Source organism: Balaenoptera musculus, chromosome 16 (assembly GCF_009873245.2).
Source record: "Balaenoptera musculus isolate JJ_BM4_2016_0621 chromosome 16, mBalMus1.pri.v3, whole genome shotgun sequence".
NCBI lineage: Eukaryota > Metazoa > Chordata > Mammalia > Artiodactyla > Balaenopteridae > Balaenoptera > Balaenoptera musculus.
In genome coordinates, this window is record NC_045800.1 from 14,796,687 (window position 1) to 14,817,439 (window position 20,753).

Below are 20,753 nucleotides of genomic sequence, written 5' to 3' on the forward strand. Positions count from 1 at the left end.
CACTGCGCCACCAGGGAAGCCCTAAGCTGCTGCTTTCTGTTGTAAGGGAAAGGCGCTCCGGGATTCAACTCCGAGCCCTCCCTGCTTCAGACACATCTTCATCTGGGTTCCTCCCCAAAGCTCTTCTCCCTTCTCTAACGCTTCTGGGGCATGCTAGCCAGGCTGGGCAAGTTTCTCAGGGCAGAGTGGTCCTCTTCCCTGGCCTGACCTCTGGGAGGTGTGGTGTAGGGCTGCCCAGGAGAAGGGGTCTGCCGTTTTATCCCCCAGAGCACAGGCAGGACCACCCTCAGGGTTAGGCCTCAGGTCAGGCCCTGAGCACAGGAGGTGCTTGGTCCTCCTGTGGGGTTGGAGAGAAGAGAGGCGTTTGGATCCTCTTGGCTGCTCTGCCTCAGTAACACTGGACTGAGGCCCAGAAGAGCAGTCAGTAGCACTGACATAGGCCAGGACCCAGAGGGCAATGTGGGGACTAAACCCAAAGCTTGCCAAGGAACAAGCAGACCTTTCTTAGAAAACTCCTCAGCTGTGCCATGGCTGCACCGGTCCTGGAAAGAGGACTTCCACTGTAAGTAAGAACAACTTATGTAAACACATGGTCAGGGCAGAGACCCTCAGTTTTGGCTGGAATCCTGGCCACTTAGGCTCTTGTGAGTTTTGCTTCCATTCTCAGGAACAGTCAAAGTGTTCAGCATGTAATTCAAAGAGAACACGTAGAAAAGGCCAAGAAAAATCAGGTGAAGAGAGAAAAATGGATTTTGAATGTGGAATTCCATAACCAAATTTTATAACCAAGTCTTAGATGGCAGATGGGCTTTTCCCGCGGTTGAATGCTTTTTCCTGGATGATCTTGGGAGGGTAAAAAATATATATAACAAAACTTCATTTGGCAATGGGGGTTGGAAGATCCAATGTTTTTATTTCAGTAATTAAACTCCTGATCAACAGCATACTATATCATAAAATGTTGGCTTTTTAAAGCCGGTTTGAACTTTCACACAATCTGTTTTAACACTGGCATGCACACCTACATACATATATACTGAGATGGTTCTCATTCACTTAAAAAATTTGATAAAACTAAAATGTTAAATGTACACTGTAATGAAAACACTGTTGTAACACCAACCAGATGGCTTGTATTCCTCAGAAAATTATTTAAAGCATTCTGACTTCGATAATTTCGTTATTTAAAGAAATTCTTCTAACTGTAAATAAAGGCAGCTCTTTGGCCCAGTGCAATGGCTCCTTAATTTGCCTAATCATAAGAATCACTGAGGTGCTTATTAAGCATATGAATCTCCAGGGTTCATCAAGTCCTTCCGTATCTTAATCTCTAGAGGCAAAGGTAGGAATCTGCACTGACCCAGGTAGTCTTACGATCAAGTAAGTTCCAAACTCACCTTAGTAAAATAGCAAATGGTCTTTGGAAGCTGATATTTTTTTTAAGTCTATGCGGGTAGAATTAGTTCATTTGATCAGTTTTAATTTTTTAAAACTTTTTACATGAAACACTTTTCAAATCATAGTTTTATGTTCAATGAAAAAAAGATGTATTATGTATGACAACCAAACGTAAGGATCGATCCTTCTTGCCAAATTTTGACGAGAAAGTGACAATTGATGTTTCTGTCTAAATGTCACCAAGCAGTCATTTTAAAAATGCTTTACTAAAACTGTATATATTTTGAAAGAGTTAGAGCCGCTATTGACCAAAATATCCAAGTGGTTTTTTAGAAATCTCTATATCCTAGAAATACAGGAACTTAAGTTTTTATGAAATCTTCATTTGCAAAAACCTACTTGGCTTTTACCTATGGTGAAAAGAATGAATGAAAAATTAATAGATGAATTCATAAAACAATCGGTAGAAAAAGAGCGGCCTGGTGGTCCCATGATTGTTAATACCAGCTACACTGCACTGAGGGCCTGTCGTGGAAGCTCTATGTCTATTATCTTCTAGGCTCACAACAGCTCTGCAAGGTGGGCACCAGTACCTTCCCCCACAGATGGAAAGTCTGAGGCTTCAAAAGGTTAAAACGTGCCAGCACCACACAGCTCAAAGCTGGTTGCAACATCTGTTCTCAGGTCCAGCCACCAGTCTGCACTCTAAATGATCCTGCAGCAACAAAAAGCCAGGCAGTCACTGCTGTCTTACTGGAACTCAGAGAAAATGAGATATTGAGAAGCATAGCAAGTATCGATTACAGGTTGAAATATATTCTACTTGAAGTTTTCCTATTGAACATAACACAGTAGTATATGGCATACATTTTCCTTCTATGTGTATCACTAAATAAATTTTCATTTAAAAGCAATTACGAAAATCCCAATCCTCTTAAAATGTATTAAATTGATCTGTAAGCATGTGCATCTTTTTTCAATGAGAATTCTCTAACTGTCCAAATAGTGTCCCCAGGTTAATTTTTAAAACTCCATTCCACTTAACCAAAGTTTTTCATATTTGGAAGAATAAGAAACCCTAAAATCTAAAGAATTTTTCAAAGTCATTCTAAACTGAAATGTACACAATTCCATTAAGATGAGTTTTCAAGAGAATCAGTCATTTAATGCCTAACTTCTTGAAGAGTATCTGCATATACTTGTGGTTTGATTTAAAAAAAAAAAAAAAAAGCCTCCAAATTAAAAGTGTTTGGGATGTGGGGAAAAAAAGAACATGACACAGATTCAAAGTGATTATCCCTAAGGTCTTTTCAATCCACTTCACCTGAGGGTGAAGAGTTTTATTGCCAGTAAAAAGCTTTGGAAAGTCGAGAAGATATTGCATAATTAGTCACAGAGTTAGCAATATTTGGCCCAGAAGGGTTTAGAGTATGACTTTAACTTAACATTGTATTATGTCCCGTAATTGTCTGAAATTCAAATTTCTGAATTTTAAGAACCTGATGGGATTCGAGGTGAATGAGGCTTGACAATTCTTTCACAGTAATTCTGTTTGCTTAGCCTCTCTAAAAATATAGCTGAAATAGATTTTACGGACAACTCTGTATGTTTCCGTATTTTTGTTATATATGCTTTCTCTCATGACAATTGTTACAGAGTATTAAACAAATTGGGCAATCATTTTATTTTTAAATGATTATATTTTTGTATTCACCAGTTTTGTCAATTTATTTTTCCAGGAGAAAAAAATCAACATTTAAAGGGCCCCCCAAAAAACTAATAAAATTGCTTGATGGTTTTCAGGAGACATTTACAAACTTCGCTCAATTTTCTTTTCTTTTTGAGAGAGAGAGAAAATATCATAGGGAGGTAAAAACAACCAGCTCTACTCCCTAGCCCCCCAAAAACCCCATAGGCTATAGATTAAATTGATCTAAGAATTAGTCTTATTTTTAACGCATGGAAAATAGCAAAATTATCATGCCAACATAAGGAATATATACTATAATTCATAAATGCCTAATTATCAAAACAATGACATAGTCATGGTTAGATGCAACCTAGCAATCTTATATATGATGCAACTACATAGTGTATGATCATTCCTGTTATATATTACATTCGTTCCCATCAAATTAAGCTGGCTATGTCTAAATGGCATTGTGAAATAAACATTTAATATCACAATAGGGTCATATTCTGCTACTGCACAACCATAGCATGCAAGTAACTATGCATTAGCTGTAAACAGTAAAGTGTCATTACCTTCCAGAAATCCAAAGAACATGATAAGTACATAGATAGTACTAAACATCAATTATAGTTAAATGACTTTCATATTGAACAAAACTATATTGTATAAAGCAGTTTTAGATATTTCTGTCACTGCTCTCTACATATACTTTGTAGTTCCCTTGAAGTTAAGAAACTGCAATTCCAAACAAGATCTGTTAATCTACTGAGTTCTAGTGAACTGTTGTCAAAATTAGGACACAAATGATTCTATGTTCCAATGTGAAAGCTGTCTTCTATCATTTTTCCTTTCTGCCGTAATTCAGATTTTTGAATCATTAACAATATGCTAAATGTGGGCAACAATGAACTTATTTTATTTCTTAAACTGGAGACTCTCTCACGACACCAATGTGCTTGTGTTAGAAACAGGAATACTGTAGATGCTTGCCAGCAAATGCTCTTCTCTACTTGTGTTCTAAGTGAAATAGTTGGCAGGAAGGAACCTGGGTCATTTTATGACTTGGAGGAGGCGCTGTCTCTAAAATACTTTTCATAATGTTTGTAAAAAGTAGATAAAATCTAGCCGCTAGGAGAGGAAGGTCAAAAGAACATGATCTGTTCTTATAAAAATGCAGATGGATCATTTAGGTCTGATCCAATGATTCCTAGGCAATTAAAAAATTACCATATTAGAGCAGAAGCTTGCACACTGTAAAATAACTATTTCAGCTCTCTTTAGGTTTGTGGTATTGGAGGCTGGTTTGGGAAGGAGGGCAAAACTTGATTGCTGGACAGGCTTTTCCATGCTCTATCAGCTCTGATAATGAGTTAGGCAGTTGGCATGGACGACAGCAATGTCCTCTTCACTCAGAATTCTAATAAACCTCCTGTGAAGTTGCATATACCATCCATCCAAATGGACTCATTTTGGTCTGCATTCCAGTTAGGTGGAAAATAGTCACATTTGAAAACTGAGTTTGGACATGATATGGTCCTGTGAAATATTTAAATACATTGCTTACATCCTACTAAATCAAAATCCTGCTTTTACGTTTACATGAGATAAAACAGCATCTAAAGCCATTGCAATTTGTTCATTTCCTGCTCATATACAAGTGACTTAAGTTTGCTTATGAGGCAAAAACTGTACAATTCTCATCATTCAGGCATTATAAAATGTCTTTCTTTAAAGTCTTGGGATATAAACAGTTTGGTTTATATGAATTACATATTTTTTATCTCCATTAAGAAACAATATACATTTTTTTCCAGAGTAATGTTATCTGTGATAAGCCTAAGATAGTCTTAAAAACTAACTTTATCACCTGTGACCATCAATACTGTTACTTTGATAAAACTCATGAACATTCTTTGGCCACTCGGGTCATTGCCCATTTGCAGGGAACTGTATCTGGGCCCTGGGACCATACAGAGATTTGCCTCCATAAAAATCGAGGCCACAGACCAGCCTTAATGGAAGCCATTTACAAAGTCAAACATTACAGAACCTCCAGGAGCAGTTTCTGCTTCTCAGACACACGTTCCTTGACGTGTTGAGAGGTGGTGTTTTCGATTTCGGACTCCTGAAGTCTTGTCTTTACTATCTGAAGGTTTCTGTTGTGAAATATCTATTAGGGCACTGGCAATTGCAAGGCCTGGAAAAACAGGAAAAAAACACTTAAATGTTTGGTTACATATTTCTGTGATGGCAACAGTGGTGGCCTAGCATTGTTTTACATTCAGCAATCAAACATTTAGCTGCTTATTGGAAGTAGTTTACCCTTTACTTAAAATATTTTTTTTAATTGAAGTATAGCTGATTTACAATGTTGTGTTAATTACTGCTGTACAGCAAAGTGATTCAGTTATACACATATAATATATTCTTTTTTTAAAAAAAAAATTTCTTACCTTGGACATACGAACTGTACACATGAAGAAGAGCAAGGATCTAACAAAATTAACAGACTGACATCGGACAATCAAATCAGTGTGTGACAAAACATCACAATCAGTTGTGGATATGACTCCACACCTTTGTTTCTATGTCTGAACACACATTTGTTCTAAAAGTATAAAGAATTTTCAGTTTTGTGTGTGTGTGTGTATGTGTGTGTAACAAAAGTCAGTATATTAAGATTTTTTTTAAAAAATTAGAGCAGCTTTAGGTTTACAGAAAAATTGAACCAATATTGATACATGATTATTAAGTAAGGTCCATAGTTTACATTAGGGTTCACACTTTGTGCTGTACACAAGTTCTATAGGTTTTAACAAAAGCATATTGTCATATACTCACCATGAAAGTATCATACAGAATAGTTTCACTGCCCTAAAAATCCCCTGTGCTTTACCAATTTATCCCTCCCCTTCTCCTGAGCCTCTGGTTATCACTGATCATTTTTTAATATCTCTATAGTTTTGCCTTTTCCAGAATGTCATATGGTTGGAATCATACAGTATGTAGCCTTTTCAGATTGTCTTATTTCACTTAGCAATATGCCTTTAAGTTCCACCATATCTTTTTTTTGGCTCGGTGGCTCATTCCTTTTTATTGCTAAATAATATTCCATTGTATCGATGTACTACAGTTTGCCTATCCATTCCCCTATTGAAGGACATCTTGATTGCTTCCAATTTTTGGCAATTATGAATAAAGCTGCCATAAACACCCATGTGCAAGTTTTTGTGTGGACATAAATTTTCAATTCCCAAATACCTAGGAGCACAATTGTTGGATCACATGTAACTCAATGTCTTAGCTTTGTAAGAAAGTGTCAAACTGTCTTCCAAAGTGGCTGTGCTATTTTGTATTCCCACCAGCAATGAATGAGAGTTCCTGTTGCACCACATCTCTGTCAGCATTTGGTGTTGTCAGGTTCTGGATTTTAGCCATGTGGCTGTATCTCATGGTTGTTTTAATTTGTAATTCCCTAATAACATATGATGTTGAGCATCTTTTCATATGCTTATTTGTCATATGTAAATCTTCTTAGGTGAGGTATCCGTTCAGATCTTTTGCCCATTTTTAATTTTCTTGTTTGTTTTCTTATTGTTAACTTTTAAGAGATTTCTTTTACATTTTGGATACCAGTCCTTTTTCAGATACTGTAAGTTCCTTACATACGAATGAGTTTCATTCTGAGAGAGTGTTTGTAAGTCCAACAAAGTTAGCCTAGGTACCCAACTAACACAATTGGCTATATAAGTACTGTACTGTAATAGATTTAAAATACTTTTCACACAAATAATACACAAAAAACAAACACAAAAAATAAAGAAAACATTTTCAATCTTACAGTACAGTACCTTGAAAAGTACAGTAGTACAGCTACAACGTCGCTGCTTTTATGTTTGCTTCCTGACATCCTGGGCTTGAAATAAAGATAATGTACTACTGTACTCTATACAGTACTGTACAATAAAGTACACAAAAGCACAACCACTTGTAGAGGATGCAAGCACATGACAATGTACACCAGACATGTAAACTAATTACGTGATTGGACATGTGAATGCACGTTCACATCTTTGACAGTTCGCAACTTGAAGGTTCGTATGTAGGAGACACTGTATATGTTTGGAAAATGTTTTCTCCCAGTCTGTAGTCTGTCTTTTCATTCTCTTAAATTGCTTTTAAGAAGTAAGAAAGTACCCCAGGGATAGAGTTGTGGATGCACATAGAAGAAAGACGACCTGTAGAAATTTAGCTGATGTCTTAAATATAAGAAAAAGACCATTAGTATTATCAGTAGAATATCTACACAAAAGTGGATCTCTAGTTATCATAAGTAATTGAAAGAATATTGTTTTGTTACATTGTTTTGTCCATTGATTGACAGGAACATTTGGTAAGATGTTCAGGAATAGTAAAGCCTTTTCTAAATTTATACAAGAAATGGCTCAACCAGATACCCTGGTTTATCACGGCTACACAGGAATCATTTTATCTAGTTTTGGTTTTTGAGTAAAATAAAATGTGCCAAATCCTCATACTAAACCACGAGACCAGACTGCTTGCTTTGAGAAGAGGTCACCAGTTTCCCTTCCCTAAGGTCTTGGAGGCTTGACTGTGAATTGAGCTGAACCAGTCCCTGAGCTCTCACAGACATCTTCTCCATGTGCTGCTCTTAGAGGAAGGCCTCACTTTTGGATCTCATCCTATACAAGGTGTCATTGAATTATTTCATTCCTGTGGGTCAATTTATTCCAGGTAAGTCTCAAATATGACCCGGCAAGAACGGACCTCCAGAGATTCATGAACAGAAGGAAATGCCAGTGAGGGGAAATGGACACTGTAAGAGGAAGTTCGACTAGCCTAGCGCAGTGCTGTGGAAGTCAAGGGAGGAGAGAGGTCAAGGCGTCTGCAAAAAGTACCTAAAGGGCCAGCATGTGAGGCTTGCCAAAGAGGCCTTTGGATTTCCTCAAGGAAGATTCTGGTGATCCTTGAGTCATTTCCATACTTAACTGAGGATGGAAGCCTGACAGTTAAGCAGGGAATGGAGTGAGAGGGAGTGTGGCCAACAGACATAAGTCTCACGTGCAAGATGTTTGTCGATGGAAAGAGGTAAGTAAGCTGGTACGTAGGGGAAGCAGCAGGGTCAGATGAGATGTATGTGAATGCATATGATTATCTGGGTACATATATTTTTTTTAAAGATAAAAGGAGTTTCAAGTACATTTGAAAACAGAAGAGAAGGTATTTATGGAGAAGGAGAAATTAATGGTGTTAGAGAGGGAAGGGATTAAAAAGTTACAGTCATCACTGGCTAGGCTGATAATCTTATATATTTACCTTTTAAGGGTTGATGTTAAGTAACCTACTCTTTCAGGATATTAATAATTATCCTGAGTTTCTTAGAGATAACATAAGTTCAAAGGTTCAAATTTAAGTAAAATTTACTTTCTTGACCTTTGAGGAGCACATATGAACTTCTGAAGTGTCCAAAATAGATGTTTTAACCACTTATTAATGCTGTGAGAAATAATTAGTTTGTTATTTCTGTAAGGGAGGGAGCTGAAGCACATTATTTACAAAAAATGAGACCGTGGTTGTGCTAAGTGAAAGTTCAGTACAGACAGACCTTAAGTTTCCACAGACCTCCTGGCACACTTCTGGCAAAATTTACAACCTTTTGTTATTTCATCTTTGGTACCATCTTATCCAGAGACAGCCAAATATGACAAATAATATACATCTCTTTTAATGTGAACAGAGATCACTTACACTAATTCCAGTGATCACAGCATCCAAATATGAAATCATGTTATTCATTAAACTACGGCATGACCTCGTCCAAAGGAGCCCTCAGAAACAACACTTTCCCACTTACATGTGGCTGCAAACATTGTTTTCCATACAGAAGATACAGAGCCAAGAGAGAAGTAAACAGTTTAAGTGGCCAAAACAGGAAATTCTATGCTAATCCTAAACTGTCACTGTATCTTTGTATTTTGGGGTATGTGAATGTGAAGTCTGGGTTTACTAATGATCTGTAAGCTTAGAAACACATTCAGTTGAAAGTAATCAATCATAAACCATATTTCAGTCCTTAATTTAAAACTAAAATTACAAAGCATGCTTATTTTTAATTTGACAGCTTTTTGTCCTTTCCTATGAAAACTGAACAATCAACTGAATTTTCAGATTCTGTATAAATGGCAATATGTATGCGGGAAACCCTGCTTTCCTCCATGCAGTGATATTTGAGTGTCCACCATGTGTACTCACAGAGGACGCCCAGAGGGCCACTTGCCCAGGTCTTATCGTCTTAATGGGCCAAATGATGCTTTCATTCAAATTTAAGCTTGAGTCCTTCCCTGGACCACACAGCTGGTGGCAAACCATGAGTTCTTCTCCATTTTAAATCCTGTAATTTAATTACAAACAGCACAATAATCATAATAACTCTGAGTGTGTGTGTGTGTGTGTGTGTGCACACCTTGTGTCAAATTGTTAAGTGTAAGTTTTTATTACTATGCTTGAATTTCTTCATATTTTAGAACCTTAAAACACAGCAACAACAACCCAGAAATTGCTAGGTCCTCCTTCAACCTGTAAGAGGCCCTGGACACAAGAGTAAACAGGAGAGACAAGAACCCTGTCTTCTTAAATTGTCTAGTGTGTGGAAGACTCATGAAAAAAGAGAGAAATTAATTTCTATCATTACCTTTCAGCTAAGGAATCTAATTTTCTTAATTGAGAAAAAGAAAAGTCAAGTCAGTAGCTCTTTAAAGAAAGACAATATTGCTCCCCTTCTCCCCCAAAATGTAACAGTTATATGCTGGTGAGAGACCGAGGATACAAATAGACAATGGCCAGACCATATATAAAAACAGAACTCTGGCCCACAGGCTGTAGCAACCTGCACAGGAAACCAGTCTCTTATCTATAATAACCAGCCCAAGAAGCCAGCCTGCTATGTCAGGCTTGTAGGAGTCAGATTTCCATCTCTAGTAACAACCCAGGGAGTCAAACAATTACCCCATAACAATAGGCCCCAAACAGCCAGGACTTGATTAATAACTGACAGCTTCCCTAATGTTTGTCCCTGCTTCCAACTTAGGACCAACCAGAGAAAGGGAAATATGCACCCCTCACCAACCACAGAGAATGCCCCGCTTCTAGTTAGCCTGCCGCCAGCTTTCCAGCCTTCTGGCGCCAACAGTCTCCCATAAGCATATACTTGAAGCTTTCTCTTTTTTCCATTATAAAAGGTTCCCACACGTTTGCCTGTCGTTAAGTCTCTGCCACAGTGCAAGCAAGCGATGGTGGATGACTCCCTTGCTATATGGCAAGTTCTGAATAAATAATCTTTGCTTGTAATTGGGTTGGTCTTGGTTCATTTTCACAATGACAGTGAAGAAATAAAGGTAGCTTGAGATCTTCCCTGGATTTAAAAAAAAAAAAACGTATCAATAAAATAAAAGCAACTTAGAAGTAAGTTCTCCATATCGCCCTTTGATGCAAACGCTCTCTCCCGGTTGAGATTTCCCGAGGAACTTTTTCCCGGTGAGAGGTTTTCTGCCGATGACCCCACACTCTCCGTGCCCTAGGAGAAGGTGTTTCCTCCTGGTAGGAGGCCGCACAGTGGCACACCCCCGTGCCATTAGAGTTCCATTAAAATAGGGTCAGTCCAGAAGATCATTTTTCAACAAGTCACACAAATCATCTAGTGAAATCCACTTATTGTGTTCTCTAGGCCTAGCATAGTTCCTTGTTATCAAAGCAATACAATTAACTGGGGGAACAATTCATTATTTTAGACCGGTGTTCTAAAGGAATTTCCTTTACCGTGTCAAGATGATGCAGAGACACTGCAGGCTAGCAAAATTTACATCAAAATATGCCAGTAGATTCAATCAAAATGCTGGGGTTTAAATATTTATTATAAGCTTTACCTTTTTTGCACTTTTAGTTCTTAAATACCAGACACTATGACATTTAGATTATTTAAATATGAATTATAAACCTCATAAGAAAGAAAGTGCCATCTTCTGTTTCCTCTTCCATTTCCCATGGCCTCTTGGCATTTTGAACTGGTGCTCGATAATGGGGAACATCACCAGTCACTGCTCTGGTTCGCCCAGGGCAGGACAAGCTGGGAAGGAAGCAGACTTCTTTGGGACCATGCAGATTTCTTTCCGAACATGGGCACAGTTTAGTTGTACTGGTTTGGATGCTAAGAGCTACCAGAGATATTTAGTAAAAGTAGAAGAGGCACCCAGATCAGGCCTTTACCCAGGACCTTGGATAAAAACAATATTTTCCTCCTAAATGTAAGAACTACGTTTCTCAATAAGCATGTGCAGGCATGCCCTAAAGAGGAAGCGACAGAAATGAGTAACAGCTAAATATTTATATCGTAAATATATCTTACTAAAACCACTAAATTTGCAAAACCACCAAGGAGAAACATCAGGAATTTAGGTATCTTTAGTAAAACTCTAGCTTTTCCTAATGGAAGTGAAACGGTATTAGTAGACGCCAGCAGTTAACAATCTAATCATAAAATTACTGTGTGTTTTTTTTTACAATTATGCAGAACAATTAATAAGTACAGTAATAAAATACTGCCTATCAAATGAAATTGCCTCATTTTATATACAAACATAGCACTTCCATTTTACATTTGAACAAAGCCTCAGATAAGTCATTCATTTTGAAATGCTCTCCTCCCAAGTCTGGGTAAGAGCAGGCACCACTATATATTTTAATTTCCCAAGAAAACAGCTTCATTAGGTGTGAAAGGTTAATTGCGGGTGTAAGTGGAGCTCAGGGAATGGTTCAGGGTCTGTAGTGAATTGCACAACCTGCTTCAGGAAGACTTGAATGAGCACTGTTAACTGTTTGCCCTGCTGAAATGTTTTTACTACCTCATTTACTATGTCTTCTTTTACGGCTTATATTTGTAGTTCTTCTAAACCTTTAATGGCTACAGTTTTACTTCACTGTAATCAGATTTAAATGGAAATACCATGCTGGGATGTTTAAATGTTTTCCCTCTGATTGTATATAGCTACATACTACTGATCAGAGCCCTGGCTATCCTTCACACAATTAAGAAAGTGACTTTGGGAAACTTTGATGTTGCATAGACTCTAGCTGTTGTGCAGACTTAATTTAACATTCAGTGTGGCCACCCTTGCCAATATGCAACTAGGGCTGGATGCATAATTAGAAAATATGCATTTCCACTTTAATTTATCTGTTGGAAGGCCAGCACAACTGAAGTCATTATTAGGCAAAACTCCAAAGGTTACACTGTTGGACAAAAATTGAAATACTTCAAGTGCTGAAGACACCGGAATGACAAATGGACCGTATTTGTCTGAGAGTTTAAAGAAATGTTTCCCTTCACCTACTAGAAACCAGTGACAACTACAGATGTCAATGTTTAATACAAATGATAATTGTATTCTGGTTATAAAATTTTGTTTGGCCTTTAACACATCCTTTTTTTTTTTTTTTTCCTGTGCTGCGCGGCTTGTGGGATCTTAGTTCCCCAACCAGGGATTGAACCCTGGCGGGCCCTCGGCAGTGAAAGCTCAGAGTCCTAACCACTGGACTGCCAGGGGATTCCCAACACATAACATTTTAAAGTTTAATTTAGACATACAGTAAAAGTTCTACAAAATGTAGAACTCTAGCACCACAGTGCTGAGCACTCCCTGAATTTTATTTGAACTCTTCCCTCAGTAGTTAGAATGAGCTGAACAAATCATGGCCATTACTGTCTCAAGTCATTGTTTACTGCAAATACTCACGGTTCTTCACCAGTAAAGCTTCTTTTAGATCGTTATCAGTTTTGATTTTAATTATATACTAGGAAATTTTATTGATTCATTTAAAATATTTTGTGATTCTTTTTTTAGAGCCACAAACATTATAAGAACCAGCTCTGCAGCTACCATGTTTTTAAGTAAATTTCCAATTGAGAATTTCCTGTTTCCAAGGCAACTGGGAAAATATTTCCTAGTATTTCCTTCCTTCAATTAAACAAATCTGATATATGATAATCCCTTATTTAAAAAAATTATCCTTAATTTAACTGAAGAGCTTACTGTTCATTGAAGAAATTGAACTATAGCAGTTTTGTAAAAATAGCAATATTTTAATTTCCATTAGGTAGAGACATCATATTTTAGCATTTCTAGTAGTACCATGTCATTGTTTGCTTTAGATTAAAAGGGATTATATGTGAAAGTATTTACAAACTATAGAGTATTATACAAAGTGAGTTAATAATTTCAATAACAGAATAAGTTACTACCATTAATAATAAGAAATCACAATCAAATTACAAATATTCAGAAAACTCCAAAGTCCTAAGGGTCAAAAAATTATTTAAACAGCAAATCACTTCATTCAATTATTACTTCTCGAGTGCCTACTATATGCCAGGCACTGCTCTGGTCCCTAAGGGTTAAGCAGTGAATAAGACAGACAAGACATAAAAGATTCTGTACCTCATGGTGCTTATTACATTATAGTGGATCAAGCTCATATATTCTTTTGACCAAGTTATTGTGAGGATTGAATGTGAAGGGCTTACAAAAGTTCGTGGCACATAAAAGCTCAAAAATGTCAATCATCATCATCATTAACAACAAGTGGGAAGTTTGAAGTCAAACTGGAAACTGATAAAACATTGGGCACTCAAGATTTTGCCTCTATCCTTTAGGATCACTCATTCACTCAATAATGTATTCAAAACCCAGTAAGACTATCATGTGGAATGCCTAATAAGGGACAAAATTTGATAGAAAGATGGATTCAAAGACTCACAGACAGTATCAGTTTAGAGCAACACCGTCTGTGAGGTGATAACTGTGTTTAGAACTCAAGCCAGGATTATTTTGATGTTTTGGATAATAAAATTGAGAACTTGCTCACGAACGTATGGATGACTCGTGCGTGTTACCTGCTCATTACGTTATGTAAAAATAATTGAAAGTGATAATGGCAAAACAGATGAATGACAATATTCAACAGAGAAAACACTGTATGAATATTACTTGTACTATTAGAGATACCACTAATAATTAACTTTCATCCATTTTTTAGAGTTTAAAAATGCTTTTACGTTAATTATCTAGGTTCTGTTGAAGTGGGTCAGGAAGCTATTTTTGTCCTTGCTTCACCGATGACCAGAACGAGGCACAGAGTGATTAAATGACTAGTTCAGGCTTGCACAGCTGGTGGTCATGGGGGGACCTGAACCCAGGACTCCAGATCCTTTGACTTGCACTCTGCTCACTCTATAGCCGTTAGAAGGAAACTGCTGATTTGGTGCAAATGACTAACACGCGACTGTGAACCAAAATGAAAAGAAGAGCAAAAATTGGTAGGGATGTAAAATCAGTTATGGTCAAAGGCATTAATTAATGTTGATGTTATAAAAACAACAATAATAATATAAACAATAACTATTCTGTTAACATCGATATGATATGCCAGGCATTGCCCTCCGCACTTTACATGCATTATTTTATCCGTTTATGCAGATAGGAGTGGGTGATAATACAGGGTAAACCCATAAACATGCATTGAGGGCATATTGCAGGCAGCGTGGTTGAGGCTGGTTGTTGTCAGAGTCATTACCAAATAGCATCAAGCGAGGACAACGATGCAAGAGCTCCTAGATTCGCTAACAATCACACAGAGACAAATTCTATGAAGTTGGCACAAGGCAAGAGGGAAAGAAAGATAAAGGTGAGATCTGCAAGGTGGGTGCGGAGATCAAAGATTCCCAGGGGAGATGATCTCTGAGCTGAGGTTTGAAAGAGGAGACGGAAGTTGTCAGATAAAGAACACTGGCATGAGGGGTGTGGTATGTTCTGGGTAGAGGAAACTAAAACTTCAACAGCATGGAGAGAAAGGATATTTGGGAAACTTCAGGACATTTGCTATGGGTGGAACACAGGTGCAAATGGGAGAATGATGAGAGGGAAGAAAGAGAGGTAAGCAGAAGGGGGTCACATGATTTTTAGGAGTGGAGAGGCACAATCAGATTTTTATTTCAAAGAGACACCTCTACCGGTAGCACTGACAGACTGGAGTGGTGGGTGAGGCTATGATTATTAAAACCAGATAAGAAAGCGACAATAAGGAGAGAGAAAAGGGATGAACAGGACAGATATTTAGGAAAGATTAATACGGGAGATTAAAAATAGGGAGAAGCCTAGTACGACTCCCACGTACAGCTTGGTACGCCTTGTATGCTGGATGCATACAAATGCTATTTACTACCATATGAAGGAGGAACAGGAAGAGTCAGCGTGTGTGAAAGGTGGTGGATCATCTCTTTAGTTCTGGACATCCTGAGCTTGATGACCTGCGGGGCGTCGTAGTGGAGATGTCTAGTTGCATATGCAGGTGTGAAGCCCGGGAATAAGTCTAGCCCAGAGAGGTAGAGTTGTGGTGATCTGCATGAATTGAGTCTGAAGACTGTAATTGTATGGATGGGTAATGCTAGTTGTTACAATAGTTAAACCCTGCAATCTCAGTGGCTTAGCAAAAGAGAGGTTCATATCTCACTGTATAAAGTCTGAGGTAGGAGTCCTGATTGGTGTCAGGACGTGTGTGGGGGAAGAGGAAAGAAGCACAGCACCTGCTTTATGTAGTTATTCGGGGACCCAGACTGATGATGCTTCTGCCATCTTCAATCTGGGGTTTCCAGGGCTGCCTTGAGCATTGATGTCTAGGTGGCAGATGGGAGATGAGAGGGTAAAAAAGGTTCAACCCCTCCTAAACCACCGTGGACCAGAAAAGCTCAAGACACTCTGTTTCAATGCCATTAGCGGGTACTACTTCCCAGAAACAAGTCTCCACCGGGGGAGGGAAGCAGAAGTCTTGGGTGGAGAGCCAGCAGTCTCTGCCACTGGAGTGGGTAAGGTCTGGTAGAAAGAGAGTAAGACAGAGAGAACGACCAAGAAGAGGGCTGGTAATGGAGGAGCAGAGCCCATGAGAAGATCCGAACACCCAGAGAGGTAGAAGAAAGCCAGGACCGAGATAGTCCGCAGACTCTGTAAGGCTAGGCAGTGGCTGGCCATGACCTGCGGATCCTGTTCCTGTTTGCAACAAATAGCCCCCAAATTCCATGACAACTGTAAGCCAGCTGAGTTTGTGGCTTCCAAGCTTTTCTTGATTTGAAATTCAGAACGTCCCTTGAGAGATTTCTCCTGGAAGGAAGTTGGAGTAGGTGGCTGCTAAGGTCACTTCTGGCTTGACGAATTTATGACTGCAGCTGCCCTTCTTCAGCAGGCCAGCAGCGAGGACCCAGTATCATTGCTGGCCTCCTCTCTCACGCATGCGCTCACGTGGCTGCCACAAGCATCACTGTGAAGCCAGGGGACTGGCTGCGTTCAAGAATTTCCTTGTTAGAGATCTGCATTCGCTTTTGCTAGCTGGGAAGGAATGGACATACTTCTACCCCAGTGAGAACCACACTGGTAACAGGAGGCGTGGATTGTACTTACTGTTTGTTAGGTGTGGTTTTTATGATGCCAATAACATGGGTAAAGAAACTGGCTCTAAGTCTCAAATTGGAAAAGTGAAGAGACTGGGCAGCGTCAAAGACCAGCCTGGGACTTGATCTTACATCTAGCAATCTGAGAACAACCTAATAGACATTTTTTTAAGTTTAGTTTTCTAATTTTTCAGATTATATTACAATTCTGTCTTTATAACTCTGCCTGCCCCTCACGATTGGGAGCACCTTGAAAGTGGGGATTATGTTTTCATTCACTTTTATATCCCAGTGCTTAGTCTATGATGGGTGGTCAATAAACATTACTGGAATGAGAATTAAATGATGTATCACGATGCTGTGTGCTTCTAAGGAGGTGAATTCTGATTAGAATTAGATTACAAGTCTCAATGTTATTTTACCTTAAAGGTATTTGGAAATATAGTCTGGCCTCCTCCTTGTTTCTCTAATCCTTGTACTTAGTTGCAGAGAAGTTACTGGGAGGAGGGTGGGAATCAGGCAGGGCAGGGGAGGGACACCACAGCACCAGTGTGGCTATCGTTAATCTACTGTCCAAGAAGGTGACCCAGGGGAGAGTTACCTGCATGATGCCACTGTGCTGCAAAGGTGTCCAGCCCCTTCCTGAGAACTGGGCGTGCTCACGTCCCGAGTGTGAGAGCTACACTCGTGAGCATCGGGCTTGGTATTTTGGTCAACACTGTCCCTAAACAGGTTTTAATATGTGTGGCTGTGTGTACAATATTGATGAAAAACTGAAACAGCTGCCACACTTGCTTGGCATCAAAGCATTAGCAATTTAACTCTCCCTGAATGTCTTTGCAGAGACTTTTAGTATTTTAAATCAACTTTGGTAGTTCGACCATAAGCTTCCCTCGTTCCTGGATGGACCACTTCCCAAAAGGAAAGATCAGTTTACCTTTCATGTTCTGAGATCTCCCTGGAGATTGTTCAAAGTTAGAGCCAACACAAAAACACAAATGATTTTTTTTTAAAGAAACTAGATTACAATTTTAAATCAAGGTTAAACAGTGTTGGGTGGTGATGTGAATCATTGCTTTCCAATCATTGCTTGCATTTACAGGAGAGTATAGGAGACAGTTACAGGGCTTATATCCTCTATACAGATAAACTCCACTGAATATTAAAAAACAAGCTATCAACCAAAAAAATGAATTTTAGTATCATCCAAGGTGATGTTTCTGCTCCTCTAAGTTCATAACAGTCAATATTTTAAAAGATATTTCAACATTAAAAGAAGTTGAAAACATACAACTATCTCTGCAAAGTCAAAATACAATTTTAACAAACTCCAATGGTAAAGCAAATTTATGCCTTCTATATAAAAACTCAGATCATTACAAAAATGGGAGGGAAAAAACAGATAAAATTATGCAAATCCTCACCTCTGGCCATTTAGATAAAATGGATGAGAAAATGCTATACAGAATCATGATTTTTCCATTAATATTACTATAAATTTCTTAGACCTTACCAAAAGTTATTATGGATAACTTAATGGCCAAAGGCATTTTAACAAAAACAGATGTGTCTGTAGCCAAATTGATCCTTGATAAATCTCTTTTGCTGAAGGAAAAGGCAGTATAGTTGGACAGTATATTTCTCAAAATGGACTTCAAACCATTCCTCTGATGTTTGCTAAGTGATCCAGGATCCCAGATAGTACATATTCTCTCCAGTAATTCAAAACAGGGACTTTGGGGAGGTAGTTTGTTTAAGTGACCTCCTTTAATCTCACAGAGGATAGTATAAAAGAAACCTTCATTCTCTGATGCAATTTTGAGAATCTGACTGAGTACATCCCATAAATGCCGACCCTTCTGAGTGAAAAAAGTATCAGTTTGCCCCACTTTGCATTTGGGAGGAATGAAAGTGGCCTCTGAGCTACTGTAAATTGAGAAGTGTCACAAAGAGTCAGCACTAGTGGAAACCTTTCAAACCCTACAGGCAAGTAAATCATAGAGAGAGCAGACTTCAGAGTCACCTGGAACTTTCTCATGTTATATCCAGGGGGATAAACATTGCTCTGCATTCACTCCAAGTTATCTCCAGACACAAAGAGAATTCTCACACATTGTTCCACAAGCCTGGACTACAGTTTCCTAAGTGAGTTGCCAAGTGTATCTGTAGAAGGGACATCTTGCTGACCATAGGTTCCTCACAGGTAGCAATGAAGTGGGTCAAGAGATGATGGATGGAGACAGAAATTCTTACGAGCACATGTGATTACAGAAGGCCCGCTGGACACAGTCAGAATGTCACTTGTGGGGAGGGATGGAAGACTTTGCCCTCTTTATCTGGCATATTCACTTTAGATGTTATCCACTTACTTTCAGTAAGTGCCTCAGCTAGCAGAAAGATGAAAAAACTTGCTTTCAGGTCAATAAAGGAAATCTCTTATGATCAATGGTTGATTAGAGCAGGATCTTCTAAGCGGGAGGCTCTGGCCTGCATTTTGTAAAGGGTTTTCAAATTAGTCTTACTCTGAGATCTGGGCAAGGGGCCAGTTCACCACCCAGCTGCCGCTGACTTTCAGCCCAATGGTCCATGATGAGTTCCCATAATTAGAGGAAAAAAATTTTTTAAATAAGGAAAAGAAACTTATATTTTAGAGGCATTGAATCTAAGAAAGTAGAGTACAGCAGAAGCATGGTACTATCAGGTTTTAAAAAGTACATATATTTTGTCAGATTTGGTTTCATATTCCTTACTCCAAACACTTACTAAAGTTGGAGAAATGCAGATTATAATTATTATTCGCAAAGGTATTTATGACTTGCCCTAAAAAAAACATAAAAGGGGATTTTGAAAGGACAAACTATAAATGGCTTATTTATAATTGACTAAGTATGTTGAGTCTTCCCTGCTTTGGGTGTGTGTGTGTGTGTGTGTGTGTAAAACTACCTTTTTAAAAGCATTTTGACAAACTGGGATCATGATAATCAAAACAAAAGCAAGTCCTCTATGAATAACTGCATATTTTAATTAATCATATATCATTCTCATTTCACTTTCTAGAGTTGCAAATAGTCAACCAGTTGTTTGTGTTTCTTTGGTCAACAGAGAACTGAGAGAAGAAAACAGAGAAGCAAAAATATTGATCTTGAGCTAATGAGCCACAATGCCAAAGGGCTACCCATTATTTCTACAGAGTTAGAATAATTTGCAAAGGATGGAAAGTCAGTGTTACAGAAAAGCAGATCCTAATGCTCATGACTTAGATGTCCACCGTCTATCAGCAGGACTCTTAGTTGCAAGTTTAGAGCACTCTTTGAAGGGGATTATAGACAACGTGATCTGTAACAAATGTTGGGTGAGCTACCTGAGATGAAGTATGACTGTCTTTGTAAAAAAGAACCTACTTGCTTGGCCAGAACTGTCCCAGCTGAATCAACAGCTAAACCAGTTATATTCAAAATTTAATTTTAATTCAAATAAAAGCAATTGAATTGTAGGTGACTGAATTACCTGGCTGTTTCAACTGTTCATATCAGTATCCAGTTATGGTGCCCTTTGTGTATGACTAGATCATATTCTGAAGCTTATTATCCAACATGAAGAGTTGTTACACTCCAATTCTGAGCATGGCCTTTATTTAGATGTGTAATTAAACATGGCAGAAGCAATGTTCGGGGCAAACATCTAATAAATCTCTAGTATTCCTGTGGGATGAAATATATTATTTAGTAATTTTAAATGACTAAGTTTTAATTTGGGGAAAAGCCTGTTTAGAAGAAGGAAACAGGACACATGATGCCACATGAAGATAACTTTAAAATATGGAGCATTGGCATTAAAATGTGAATTAAACATAGCGTATCAACCATAGCCACACCACCTTAGACCAGGTAATGAGGAAATACTTCCTAAACTTCCCGCAATGGCCAATATTTTAATATGCAAGGATCTCTAGCACAATCTTTGAAAAAATTTTAGGAACTATACCACCAAACTTCAAGAGGTGCTTCCCTCACAGGTTATTTAACCTTTCTCAAACATTTACATTGGATTGATATTTGAAAAGAAAGGTGAACTGAAAAGAGAAAAAAATATATTTTATATACAAAAGCAATCTGTTCAACTTTCAATCTTTAATATATTGACATGTGT

The 20,753-nt window shown here is 38.2% G+C and overlaps 1 protein-coding gene across 1 annotated transcript in view; it reads right to left on the bottom strand.

The window, feature by feature from the left end:
- Nucleotides 1-934: 934 nt before the first annotated feature.
- Nucleotides 935-20,753, bottom strand: part of ATRNL1 (attractin like 1) — a 688,151-nt gene continuing 668,332 nt past the window's right edge. The window contains exon 29 of the mRNA XM_036829651.1: nucleotides 935-5,288. Coding sequence (XP_036685546.1) covers nucleotides 5,164-5,288 — 125 coding nt within the window. The 3' untranslated portion in view covers nucleotides 935-5,163. The remainder of the gene's footprint in view (nucleotides 5,289-20,753) is intronic.